The sequence below is a fragment of the Rhinoderma darwinii genome, chromosome 8 (assembly GCF_050947455.1).
Source record: "Rhinoderma darwinii isolate aRhiDar2 chromosome 8, aRhiDar2.hap1, whole genome shotgun sequence".
NCBI classification, from domain to species: Eukaryota; Metazoa; Chordata; class Amphibia; order Anura; family Rhinodermatidae; genus Rhinoderma; species Rhinoderma darwinii.
In genome coordinates this window covers 62,084,408-62,097,760 of record NC_134694.1, presented here as the reverse complement: position 1 = coordinate 62,097,760, position 13,353 = coordinate 62,084,408, and the positions used below count along the sequence as shown (strand labels likewise).

General features: G+C 43.2%; 1 protein-coding gene across 2 annotated transcripts in view; it reads left to right on the top strand.

Annotated features, from left to right (window-relative positions):
• Nucleotides 1–13,256, top strand: part of PDZD11 (PDZ domain containing 11) — a 36,823-nt gene extending 23,567 nt beyond the window's left edge. For both annotated transcript variants that reach the window (XM_075835667.1, XM_075835665.1), the window contains 3 exons: nucleotides 1,423–1,521; nucleotides 3,410–3,470; nucleotides 12,825–13,256. In XM_075835667.1, the coding sequence (XP_075691782.1) occupies nucleotides 1,423–1,521; nucleotides 3,410–3,470; nucleotides 12,825–12,859 (195 nt within the window). In that variant the 3' untranslated portion in view covers nucleotides 12,860–13,256. The remainder of the gene's footprint in view (nucleotides 1–1,422; nucleotides 1,522–3,409; nucleotides 3,471–12,824) is intronic.
• The last annotated feature ends 97 nt before the right edge of the window (nucleotides 13,257–13,353 follow it).

Genomic DNA, 13,353 nt, shown 5'->3' with positions numbered 1-13,353 from the left:
AATGAATGGGGAGAAGTGAATGACGCTGATTTGGTCAGCGTCATACAGTTCTCTCCACAACGCCCACTTGGTCAAAAAAAGTTAAACACGCCCAGTTGTCCATTAAGAAACTCATTAGCATAAAGCTAATATAGGTCCTAACTCCGTCAAAAATGATCGTTTTTCTAAATAAAAAAACACTGCTGTAATCTACATTACAGCGCCGATCACATTATGTACCAGATAGGCCACTTATAATGTGGTGACAGAGCCTCTTTAAAGGGGTTAGCCGGGTTATTTAAAATGGTTTTGCTAATGGCTGCAACTGTCCTGAAATAAAGTGGGGGGGGGGGGGGGGGACCGTACTCTCCTAGTCTTTCCTCTGGCGATCCAAACGCTGACGTTTCAGCGGTGATTGTTTACATGCACGTGACTGCTGCAGCCAATCAGAGGGTTCAGCGGTGACTAATCGGATTTGTAGCATCGTGCCAGGAATACAACACATGACTGCTGAACCCCCTGATTGTTTACATGCAGGGAGCCAATCACGGGGTGGGCCGCCGAAACGTCAGTGCTGGGTGAAGCTAACAGTGAGTACTGTTTTTCTTGTTTGTTTTTTTTTTTTTGTTTCTTTTAAAGAAAATTAAATTTTAGCTCAGGATGCAGTTGTAGGCTACTGCTGTTTTCGAATGCATTTTTTTAATTATTTTTTATTTTATGCGGTTCTAACCGCAAAGTCTGAATACACTCTTACAGCTTCCAGGAAGTGATATGGACTGCAGCTGCTCCTGCAGAGCTCAGGGGAGATGCATATTTCACCTTGTCTGTGTATATAGTGTTGCTATGCTACCTTACGTAGGCTTCCAGCAATACAATAGAGCTTGCCCACTCTCTAGTGATGATGAGATTATTCTCCTCATCTTGTGCCTGAATATACCGCGAACCTGACAAGTGAGCTATAGAGAACCGAAAATTATATGCTCTAGTGGCCAGTGTGAAAACTGTAATGTTTCAAGAGTTTGTTGTTTTTTTTTATGTGGGTAGTCACTGGAGAAGAAAAAACAAACGCCATCAATTAAATTTTTTTTTCAAAAAAATGTCTATAATAAAATGCTGCTTTAAATAATGTCATATTCTGACGATGACCTGTCCCATTTAAGAGCAGCCTATAGCAGAGTTCACATCCGTTTTGATGGTATTGCTGGTGTTTGAGGAGATGCACGGTACCGAGGATTATTTCTTTGCGTACATGAGAAGTTTGCAAATGACACTGGTAATATTTAGGCTCTTTCATAAGAAAATTGGGTTTTAAAAACACTTAGAAATATCAGGTTCCCTCTAATAAATAACAATAGGTATTCAGGTTCGTTCTGAATTTGGACGACTGTTATAGGATGTTATATTTGAGGTACAAAAAAATGTGAACGGCTGTAATCCTTGTAGGTGATCCCGGACTCAGACGCTCATCGTGCTGGCCTACAGGAAGGAGACCAGGTCCTTACGGTCAACAATGTGGACTTCCAGGATATTGAACACAGCAAGGTACTAGAAATGAAACTGATGCTCTGACAGTCATTCATCACTGTTCGTATTGGGTTCACTAATATACGATATGGGTAGGGTTGCACCATGCATGGAAATATCAATACTATTGCGATGCAGTGCACCTGCAAACAGTGTAATACTGTGAATTCATGTATTTTGATACTAAGCTGTGTAGCCGCATAGCTTAGTATTATAATACATGAATTTAGTCCCTAGCATGATGCGGTGCGGCCGGCCGGCCCTGCACTAAAGAAGCGGTGGCTCCGGCCCTGAAGACCGAGAATGTGGCATGCAAAGCGACCCAATGTTCTCTGTCTTCAGTGCCTGCTGCTCATTAGTGCAGCGCTGGCCGCACTGCATCATGAGATCAGTAGCGGGGCAATGGCGGTAATACCTGTGACACGATCGGGGGACATACCTTATATGGACATACAGCCCAGGGCTGTCTGACCATATTTCTCGATGTTAGGGCACACTTAGTACACAGGCAGTTGTTTGGCCATACCTATCAGTACACAGGCTAATGTACAGGCTAACCGTACATGAAAGTAAAAAAAAAAAAAAATTGGGGAATGTTAAATAACAAAAATCTGTATATAACATACACACACATGCAACTTTTTGGTTGCATATTTGGTATCGTCGTGATTGTAAGAACCGCACAGCAAATTGATTGCGTGTACACTGTAAAAAAAAAAAAAAGAAAACGACCACTGCTTTTTTCTGAATTTTTGCCAAAACAAAAATGTATATAGATTAAACTATAGCGTAAATGTACCAAAAAAATCGTCTCGTACAGCTACGTCGAGCAAAAAATAAAAAAGAGCGCAGGATGCAAAGAGGAAAAAAAATAAAGTTGTTCTGTCCTCAAAGCCAAAATTGGTAGTGTCCCCAAGGGGTTAAACCTAATATTGCCATTATGTGAGGGAAATGATGGGGTCCCTTATTAATGTGAGTAATTACCCCATCATGTACCTCACACATTAACCCGGTGTTGCCCATTGGTACATGATGGGGTTAATTATTATTAATGTGAGGCACATGGAGGTTCAAAATTGATAACACCACGTGCCTCAAATCAGAAAATGGAAGTACTTTTATATTTTTGTGGGGGTTTTTTATTGTTAAAGTATCGTTTTGGTATCGAGAATCACAATACTACACGAAGTATCGGTATCGCAGTCCAGATTCTGGTATCGTGACATCCCTAATATGAGGGTCTGGTTTGGGAACAATGAATACCTATTTATAAGAAGGCCATTATTCGTGTGTGTGGGCAGGATCACAGTGGTTCGGCAGGAAGGTAGCGGTGGGCCCATCATACTTACATGACTGCCAATACGGTATGGTGGTCGGTCTATAGGTGAGTGTAGGCAATGGTCCATGTCTACCCTATGATGTACAGCACGACACGTGGGATGACGCTGAAAGGGCGTCCTTAATACTGTACTATCCTCCAATTATAACGGATGCTTGCGGTTAGGGGCTAGTAAACCATTGCTCCTCTTTGCTGATATTCAGGTACCATGTGCACGGCTCTGCCTTTTTAATATCATTTTCAGTATAAATCTACAGATAATAAATACTACACAAACTATTTAATTACAATGTAACTGAAGATTAGTACAAGTTCTAGCATGTACGTGCTGGCTGATACATGGAACGCCCCAGCTCCGGACTGACAGCCACACACCTGACGACATCCTGGAAGACAATGACCTTTGTAAGCATCACTTAGAATTCTACCCTATCATTTACTCCTCGCTAATATTACATTACAATAAAGTGCAGGTTGTATTGGAACATTCTAGTAAGGTTCATTAAGACAAATGGTTTAATACCTTCCGAGCTGTGTGGCTGGTATAATATTTTGTTTCCTCTTTAGGCAGTGGAGATCTTGAAAACTGCCAGGGAAATCTACATGCAGGTCCGGTACTTCCCATACAGTGAGTATTTAGCAAGTATAAAGGGTTGTGTTTGTGTCTACACAGAATGTGATTTGCATTCTGGGAAGTGTAGTTTTTATAGCAGGCACTTTACAATAAGCAGATGTCTATAGAACGCACTGCTTTATGGGAGTGCAGCTAAGCTATTACCAGGGGCTGTCTACTGACCTTCTAATAGGAGCCTTCAGAATGTACATGCCGCTTTGGACTATAATACAGCGTGTATTCTAGGACCAGTGGAATATATATATATATAATGAGCCATAAACCAATATTTAAGCGTGAACATATTTAATAAAGCACAGCGATTATCCCTGGTAGCTGATCACTCACTATTTTCATATACTAATTGTTTTCCATGGGTCACATTTCATATATTCCAAATAAAATAAGGACCTATTTTTTATTTTAAAATGACGTATGAAAAGAGCCATAAGGCGATATTAGAAGCACCAATTAATTTGGTCCATCTTTGATACAAATCTAGATCTAGTAGATTTGCGCTATAATTTACCACAATTTCTGACGTAAATTAGAGTAAATCTGTCAGTCTCTGGGAGGCCATGCCCTCCCATTAAACCCCACTTACTTTTCTCAACACTTTTTAAAAAGTGTTGAGAAGTGTAAAACGGCAAAAAGTCGCAGATTACTGCACAAATATGGCGTGCGCCACAGTCATAAAATAAAAGTATCAATTTGGTATCGCCTTAATCACAGTGACCCACAGAATAAAGTCGACCTGTCCTTTTTACCGCACGGTAAATGCCATAGAAACAAAATTCGAATCTATTCCACCCCACAAAGATTTTCAGTTTTAGTGTATATTATATAGTACAATAAATGGTGCCGTCAAAAACTACAACTCGTCCTTTCACAAAACAATAACTAACTCATACAGTTCGGTCGATGGCCAAATAATAAAGTTATGACTTTTGGAAGGCGGGGACCAAAAAATGAAAAAACTGTGAAATGGCTGTGACAGCAAGGGGTTAAAGAAGAAACGAAGGACCACACGGTTCCAATTACAATAAACTGCTGTCTGTGTAGACTCTTTGTATGACAGTCTGAGAGATCAGAGCCTGTAAACATTTTACTGCACTGCTAAGCTCCGATTGGTTAGTCCGTACAGACTAACCAAATCAGAGCAACCTTCCGACAAGGAACCGCTCTAATGGGTCCCTTGTACTCTGCCTGGAGATAAGGGCAGACGCTCCTTGCAATTAACCACCACTGTGGTGTAACACCACGCGGCGGTTAACTTTTAAAGTGCGGACACAACTGCATGTCTAAGTGTGCAAAATTACTGCTCATCTAGATATGCAGTTACATCAAGGTGCGGGAAGGGGTTAAGAATATTAATTTTATAAAGGAGGACCTTGTCAGGGCCCCCTCTACAAGCCAAAGTACAGCACAGCTACAAAGAGTCTACACAGACAGCAGTTTATTGTAATTGGAACCGTGTGGTCCTTCGTTTCTTCTTTAACCCCTTGCTGTCGCAGCCATTTCACGGTTTTTTAATTTTTTGGTCCCCGCCTTCCAAAAGTCATAACTTTATTATTTGTCCATCGACCGAACTGTATGAGTTAGTTATTGTTTTGTGAAAGGACGAGTTGTAGTTTTTGACGGCACCATTTATTGTACTATATAATATACAATAAAACTGAAAATCTTTGTGGGGTGGAATAGATTCGAATTTTGTTTCTATGGCATTTACCGTGCGGTAAAAACGACAGGTCGACTTTATTCTGTGGGTCACTGTGATTAAGGCGATACCAAATTGATACTTTTATTTTATGACTGTGGTGCACGCCATATTTGTGCAGTAATCTGCGACTTTTTGCCGTTTTATCGTCCTTGTGTTAGTCTGAGACCGAGACACCCATTAAGCCCTTGATCACGGTTCCCCCACTGTGATCACTCCCCTACCTCTCCCATTTTTTTTTTTTATTCCTTTCAAATATCCTAAAACACTAAAAAAAAAAAAAAGTTTGTCAGTGTAAGTGTTAATTGAGACAGTGTTAGTCCGTGTCAATTTAGTTTGTGTCGGTGAGGGTCAGACCGCCTGTCGGTCTAGAGGAGTCAGTTTTCGTTTCATTAAAATAATAAAAAAAATATTAGTGTATTTTTTATGTAAAAAAGAAAAAAGTTCTATATTATTCATATACAGTATACATATATACATTTACTGTACATAAAAAATAAAAATGACCCGAAGAATATTTACCGCAGAGGCGGCGTATGAGATGCTCGCACCGGACAGAGACTGCGAGTGATGTTGGATCCGCTTTTGGTCTGTCCTCCTTCTCAACTGACACAGAGGAACCTCCTTGCAGTCGCAGGAGGGTGAGCGTTCAGGTTACACCTGAACCTAATTGGTTGCCCCCAACCTCCTACACCCCCCAAGTACCGGACTTTACTACTGCTGCTACAGTACAGAGAGCAGGGTTGTCAGAAATATAATTTTTCCAGCTCATCTTTTCATGCCGCCTTGTTGAAAAAATTGTTGAGCAGAGAAATCTTTATGCTGAACAATGTATTGCTGCAAATCCCAGCACTTTCTCTATTCGTGGCCACACGAAGGAGAAATTCTAAATAAGAAGCCATCAGTCAGGGACTATTGGTCCACTGATGATATCCACCACTGCCCCTTATACCACGCCACAATGCCCCTTATACCACGCCACAATGCCCCTTATACCACGCCACAATGCCCAGAGCTTGTTTTGAGGCAATTCAAAAATGTATCCACCACAACGATAATTCCCAGTCTGGCATGTGGGACGGTCCGCAAAAGTCAAAGGCACCTCCCAAAGACCCTTCTGAGCCGAACTCTGCAGCTTGGTAGGTAGGATCCCTCCTTTTTCTTTTTAATTCCGGGACAAGGATGTCCTAGTGCTGACATCCAGACATGATACCACCTGCTCCTTTGTCCCTGTGCGTGGTGCAACATCCACCACCACTACATCACGTGCTGTGTGCATCCAGGTGTATAATAAATTTATGGGGGAGTGGATCTATCTGACCAGATGCTCAAGCTGTACAATGCCATGCGGAAATCAAAAATTTGGCCAAAAACTGGCGGCGTACTTTGTCCAAATGGCATTGTACAACTTGTTTGTCCTCAACAGCACTGGTCACCAGGGAACATACCTGGAATACTAGGAGTAGGTAATAAATTCCCTTTTCTTTGGTAATGTGGCAGAGGTAGGAGAAAGTTCTACCTCTGGCATTTTCCTGGTGAAGTGCCGCCCACAGAAAAAAAAAGGCGCTCCCGGAAAAGGTGTCGTGTCTGTGCCAGAAGAGGTATAAGAAGAGACACGACATACCAGTGCAACACCTGTCCCTCCCACCCTGGACTATATATGAAGGAGTGTTTCCATATATACCATACCTCGCTGGAGTACCACATTTTATTTTCATCCATCCCTTTCATTTACCATAACCATTTAAAAATGTAACATCCCTCCCCCATCACAAAACTAAAAAATCTCATTACACCCCTAGATCACACATGTCAAGTATAAGGCCCACAGGCCAAATCCGGCCTGCCACCTCATTTTATGTGGCCTGTGAGGTCCGCTGCATGTAAAACCTGAATCAGGTTTTTACATGCAGCGCCACAATAGCAGGACTTCGAAGTCCGCAAAAACAGGCTTGTTTTTTTTTTTCTCTGTCGTCCGTAGTGTTCGGCAGAAAAAAACTCTGTCCGGGATTTAGTTCTCCTGTAACATTGGCCTGCGCATGTGCCAAAAAGGATATGTGCAGTGCAAATGGAAGAGTAGACGGCCGCGGGCATATTTTCAATCTGAAAATATGCAGGCCGCGGCCAAGTAAGTCTGCGTGAGGTCAGTGCAGGGAGTGGACCGCTCCAGTCGCCTGACCTCACAGCTACCGCTCAACGTTCTTTGGGCCTATGTAGCCTGGGTGTTCTGGGCCCTATGTGTGGCACTCCCTACAAGGCGTGGGCTGTGTGGCACTCCCTACAAGGCGTGGGCTGTGTGGCACTCTACAGGGTGTTTATTTTGTTTGCGGCGTTCACCATGCGGAAAAATTAACATTATAGTTTCATAGTTTGGGTCGTTACGAACACGGTGATACCAAATATGTGTACTTTTTTTTAACGGTTTCATTTTTTCCCTATAATAAATGACTTCTAGGAAAACAAAAACGTATTTTTACACTTTTATAAAACATTATTAACTTTTTTTTACTTTTTACACTTTCTTTTTTTGACCTGCAGCTCTGATCGCTGCTAGAATACATTACACTACCTAGGTAGTGTAACGTATTCAAACTGTCAGTGTGACGTCACAGTCACTCTGACAGTTGGTCTACGAGGATCAGCAGAGGCTGATCCTCAAAGGCTGACATATATGGCAGACCTGGGGGCCGTTGTCTGGCCCCCGGGTGCCATCACAAGCATCAGCAGTCCCCACGATTGAATGGGGGCTGCTGATGTGCTACAAACCCCCTACATGCGGAGATCGCAATCGAGCCCCGCATGTAACGGGTTAATTGCCGAAATCAGCGGCGATGAGCCGCTGATCGGCAACACTGGAGTGTCAGCTGTCGGGGACAGCTGATCTCCAAGATCCCGATGCACACTGTCGCTGACAGTGTGCATCGGGAACGACACAGTGACTTCCTCCTGTCACTCTGACAGGAAGCCTATCAGGACCAGCCGAAGGTTGGTCCTGATGGGCTTCCGTCCATGGCAGACACGGAAGCCATTGTTTGGCTTCCGTTTGCCATACTAACTATCGGCAAACCCTGCGATTTCGGACCAGGGTCTGCCGATATGTTAGAAACCCCCAAAATTCGGCGATTGCACCCGATTGCCGCATTTAAGGGGTTAATTCGCCGAAACCAGCGGCAAAGGACCGCTGTTCGGCAAGAGTGGATTGTCAGCTGTCGGCGACAGCTGACCTCCCAGTTCCCGGTGCACACTGTCACCGACAGTGTGCACCGGGAAAAACTCAGTTACTGTACGTCCTTGTGCGCTAAGACACTGGCAGCAGGGACGTACAGTTGCGTCCTGGTGAGCCTAGGGGTTAATATGAAAATGTAAACCATATTGACCTAAATTTTACATAAGAAATAAGTACATTATGTGACGTAAAAACAATTGGCACTTTATCTGGAAATAACTCAACACATGGCAGATTTCAAGAATAGCTCAGTCCTGAAGGGGTTAAATAGCGTATATAAAACATGTTGTTTTTAAAAGCAGACAACCCCCTGTGTTTCTGCAGCATTTGTGTAATGAGGGAACATTTTTGGCGTTCCCTGTAGTTTACAATTTTGTTGTACAGCAGATGTTAATATTATTACATGTTTTCTACCCCTACATATAGTGCATTATTTCCATGTTTTGTTTAATTTATTTTTTAATAAAAATACCCTTTTGATTTTGGAATTTACATGGAACATTTTTGTTAAATTTAATTTTATTCTACTCTGCACCCATACAAATATAAACCAATTTATGTCTCTCTAAAATCTAGTCCTTATCTCAACCTATCACCTATATAGAAGTTGCAGTAATGAGCAGTGTAGCTGAGAATCCACCACTGGGGTGAAATATATAACACATACTAGAAAGCTGCAGCAGAGTCTCTCTCTTGGCTCCTTCTCTCCTCCACCCCTCTCCATAGACTGCTATGGGCAGCTGTAACCGGATTCTTCAGTAAGCTGATTTGTCTTGATGAGATGGATTTAGCAGTAATTTCAGAGAGTGGACAGTTAAGCTTAGGCTAGACCAGGGGTCTCAAGCACGCGGGCCGCATGCGGCCCCTGGGGCTGTCATCTGCGGCCCGCGGGACACAGAGCCACTAGACTCTGGAATTCCCTGACATTGCTGTCCACATATGAACAGCGATGTCAGGGGCTTCCCCAGAGCCGGAGTTCCGTGCAGAGCGCTAGTATCGGCTCTGCTCTGGGACTCTGTGGAATTCCCTGACATCGCTGTCCATATATGGACAGTGTGTCCGGGTCTTCCCCAGAGTGGAGTCCCGAGCAGAGCGCTAGTACAGGCTCTGCTCCGGGACTCTGTGGAATTCCCCAGAGCAGAAGTCCCAGTGATGTCAGGACCACAGCTGGAGTCCCAGGAAGAGCCTACTAGCGCTCTGCCTGGGACTCCAGCTCTGGGGTTGCCCCTGACATTTCTGTCCATATATGGACAGTGATGTCAGGAGCAGAGCTGGAATCCCAGGCAGAGTGCTAGAAGCGGCTCTGCTCCGGGACTCCAGCTCTGAGCAAGCCCCTGACATCACTGCGGCAGCATCCGCAGAGGGCACAGCGGCACTATCTAAAAAGGGGCTGCCCAATCTTGACGTGTGTCTGCCAAACGCTGCCAACTGAGCCGCCGGATTGCATTTAGCGACACTTAAACTGGATTGTTGAAATAAGCACGTGGAGAAATATCTAAAATTTTAAACCTAGCGGTATTATTATAGTAATGTAGTATTAATAATGTCGTATTATTATTATAGTAATATAGTGTTATAGTAGTTCAAATAAGTAATTTATTAACAATAATTTTGTGTTGTATCAAATTTGAAAGTAATGCGGCCCGTCAACTGCCCATCTTTTCTATATGCGGCCCACTTACCCTGCCGAGTTTGAGACCCCTGGGCTAGACCTAGAATTTTGTTGTGTAGTAAACTGTCCATATTCTGACAGATGAAGAAAGAGGAATTTTTTTTTCTAAAAAGATGATACAAATTTTCTTATTTGCTTGTACATTTGTTCAAAGTGCAGTATCTATTTAAAGGTGTTTGCCCATCAGGGACATTTACGGCATATCCACAGGATATGCCATTTCAGATAGATGTGGGTCCCGCACCTATCTCTGGAACTGGGCTCCCTAAACCCTGTTCTACTGATCTCGTTTCTTGCTGCCACTTGTAATTTCTGACCATGTTATCCGAAAACACCATAGCTTTTGGTAACTCCCATAGAATTGAATAGCAATTATGGAAACCATGTAGCTCGCCATTCACTTCTATGGGAGTTATGGAAAACTACGTGGTTTTATGATTACATGGTTGGAAATTACAAGTGGCAGTGGGAAACGAGATATGTAGAACAGGGTTTAGGGAGCCCCATTCCAGAGATAGGTGCGGGTCCTGCACCTATCTGACATGGCATATCCTGTGGATATACTGTAGGGGTATGTGCACACACACTAATTACGTCCGTAATTGACGGACGTATTTCGGCCACAAGTACCGGACCGAACACAGTGCAGGGAGCCGGGCTCCTAGCATCATACTTATGTACGATGCTAGGAGTCCCTGCCTCGCTGCAGGACAACTGTCCAGTACTGATTACATGATTACACTACGGGACAGTTGTCCTGCAGCGAGGCAGGGACTCCTAGCATTGTACATAAGTATGATGCTAGGAGCCCGGCTCCTTGCACTGTGTTCGGTCCGGAACTTGCGGCCGAAATACGTCCGTCAATTACGGACGTAATTAGTGTGTGTGCACATACCCTAAATGTCCCTGATGGGCAAACCCCTTTAAGTCTGGAATCACACATGCCATTTTTGGAGCCAAACACAGGAGTTTCGGAAACAAGAGAAGCGAAGAATAAGTCCCCCTGCACATGGGACAAAATTGCTATGGATTTGCACAGAAAATCTGCAGTGGATTACAGTCCCAGCCATGTGGATTGCACGCTGTGGATTATGAAAATGATGTGAATCCGCATGTAACACGGATTTTGTTTGCAGAAAATCTGCAACGTGTGTGGGTACCCTAAAGGCTGCTGCACGCACTGTGTAAATGCTGCAGAATATTTTGTGTGTGAATTCTGCAGCGTATTACCATAGTAGCAACAAAGTGCGCAAATTAACCTGCGTTGTGGATTCTCAATCTGCAGTGTTTCAAATGTATATTTTCTACTTTTGGATCAACTACTGACTTTGTCTAAAAACAAAATGAAACGGATTGGGAATCCAGCCTAAGGCCGGGTTCACATGGGTCAGATACGCTGCTTAAAAATCATGCAGCGTGGCTGACCTGGAACTCCCAGTACATTCCGTCTGAAAAAGTACGGTTTTTCTGAAGGAGTTTCCGCTATGGAAGAAAGTGCTCATACTTACCCCCTTCCGTGCGTAGTCCGGCCTCCTGGGAATACAGTGCAGGCCATGTGACGCTGCAGCAGTCACATGGAATAAAACGTCTTCGCAGGAGGCTGGATTGCATGAAGAGGGTGTTCTGGGTAAGTGATTTATTTTTTTGCCGGAGTTGAGATTTTCGCAACACTTGGCTTTCTGTTGTGGGTACTGAAACCCCATTGAATTCAATAAGGAAAGCCTGCAACAGAAAAATCAACAAAAATGCAGCATAAATTGACATGCTGCGGAATTAAATTCTGCACCGCAGGTCAGTTTATTAACGTTTTACGTTGTTTTTTTTCCGCAGCGTGGGCATGAGATTTTCTAAATCTCATCCACTTTGCTGCTACATTAAATGCTGCGGAATTTCCGCGCACAATTCCGTTGCGGAAATTCTGCAGCGTTTAATCTATGTGGGAACCTGGCCTAAAGGGGTTGTCTGGTTTAGAAAATCCATTTTTAGTTGCCCAATTAGGGAGTCCTGCATTAAATAGAGATGATCTTAAACAGGAATTTTATCAGCTAGAACAGCTACAGCAGTCTCTTGCTCCGGAGGACCTAGCACGTCCACGTTTTAGACACCAGTGATTTCAATGATCGTGTAATGCGGTGGCGCTGAAGGGATATTTTATATTTGGTGTCCGGTCCCCCCACAGATTACAGCTGGTAGCCTAAGTAGCATGACAACTTGTGATCAGCTTTAGTTTGAGGACCCTTTTACAAAATTGTATTGTCTGCACTGCAAACGTTGCATATAAATACATGCAGTTTCTGCCAGCCAAGGGGAGAATATCTACCTACTACAGCATGCAATAGAACTTTCCATAACTTATTTTTTCTCAGATTCATATGGCAAAAGGGTTCCAAATAAATCCAATATGGGAGGGGGGGGGGGCACCTATAAGAGATCAGAGACACTTAGAGGTTGAGTATGGTCCTATAGATTCCTGCGGGTGACATTACATAGTAACTAACGTTGGTACAGTTGTAATAAAGACATATGTCCAAAAAGTTTAACCAAGAGAAGGGATCTAGGTAAACCATAGCACTCTGTTCTACCCCTTTTGATCCAGACGAGGGATTAAAATATAAAAGTAAGGCATTTACTAATCTGCCCTACAGATTCTTTAAATGGCAGTGTGCGTGAACCAGGAATAATAACATCTTTACAACATGTTGGTGCTATAGAAGCAACAGGTAATAAATATCGTTGATGTTTGTGTTCCTCCAGATTACCAGAGACAGAAAGAAAGAACTGTTCACTAGCGCCTGATGTTTGTCTTCCTCTTCCGTCCATGTTCGTGCTGGGATTCTGAGTGACTGCTGGGGAGAGGCTTTTTACAGACGATAAGCCGTGACATTTTGACCCCCTGCTCTGGCTGCTGGAATGACGGGTCTACCACACTTCTATTCCATATAATATTATAAGCTGTGTAGCACAGTATTTGATAATATATTGTGATTTATAGAAATCTGACTGAACATTTTTTTCTGTTCGTACACGGTTAGAAATGCGTGAGTACAGTTTGGGGGGCTATCTACCGACTTGGCTCACTTCAGTAAATGTATTTTTAGAACTGTTCGCTTGGATTATAAGAATCTGCCCACAGTGTCTTGTCTGTCAATGTCTTGCAGAATAAAGCAGTGAGCACTTTAGAATAGATTAAGCAATGAACTCTCTCATACAGAAGGCGTGATGTTTGCTGTATGGCAATTTAATTATAATGAGACATTTCATGTTACTAGTAACATAGCTTTTC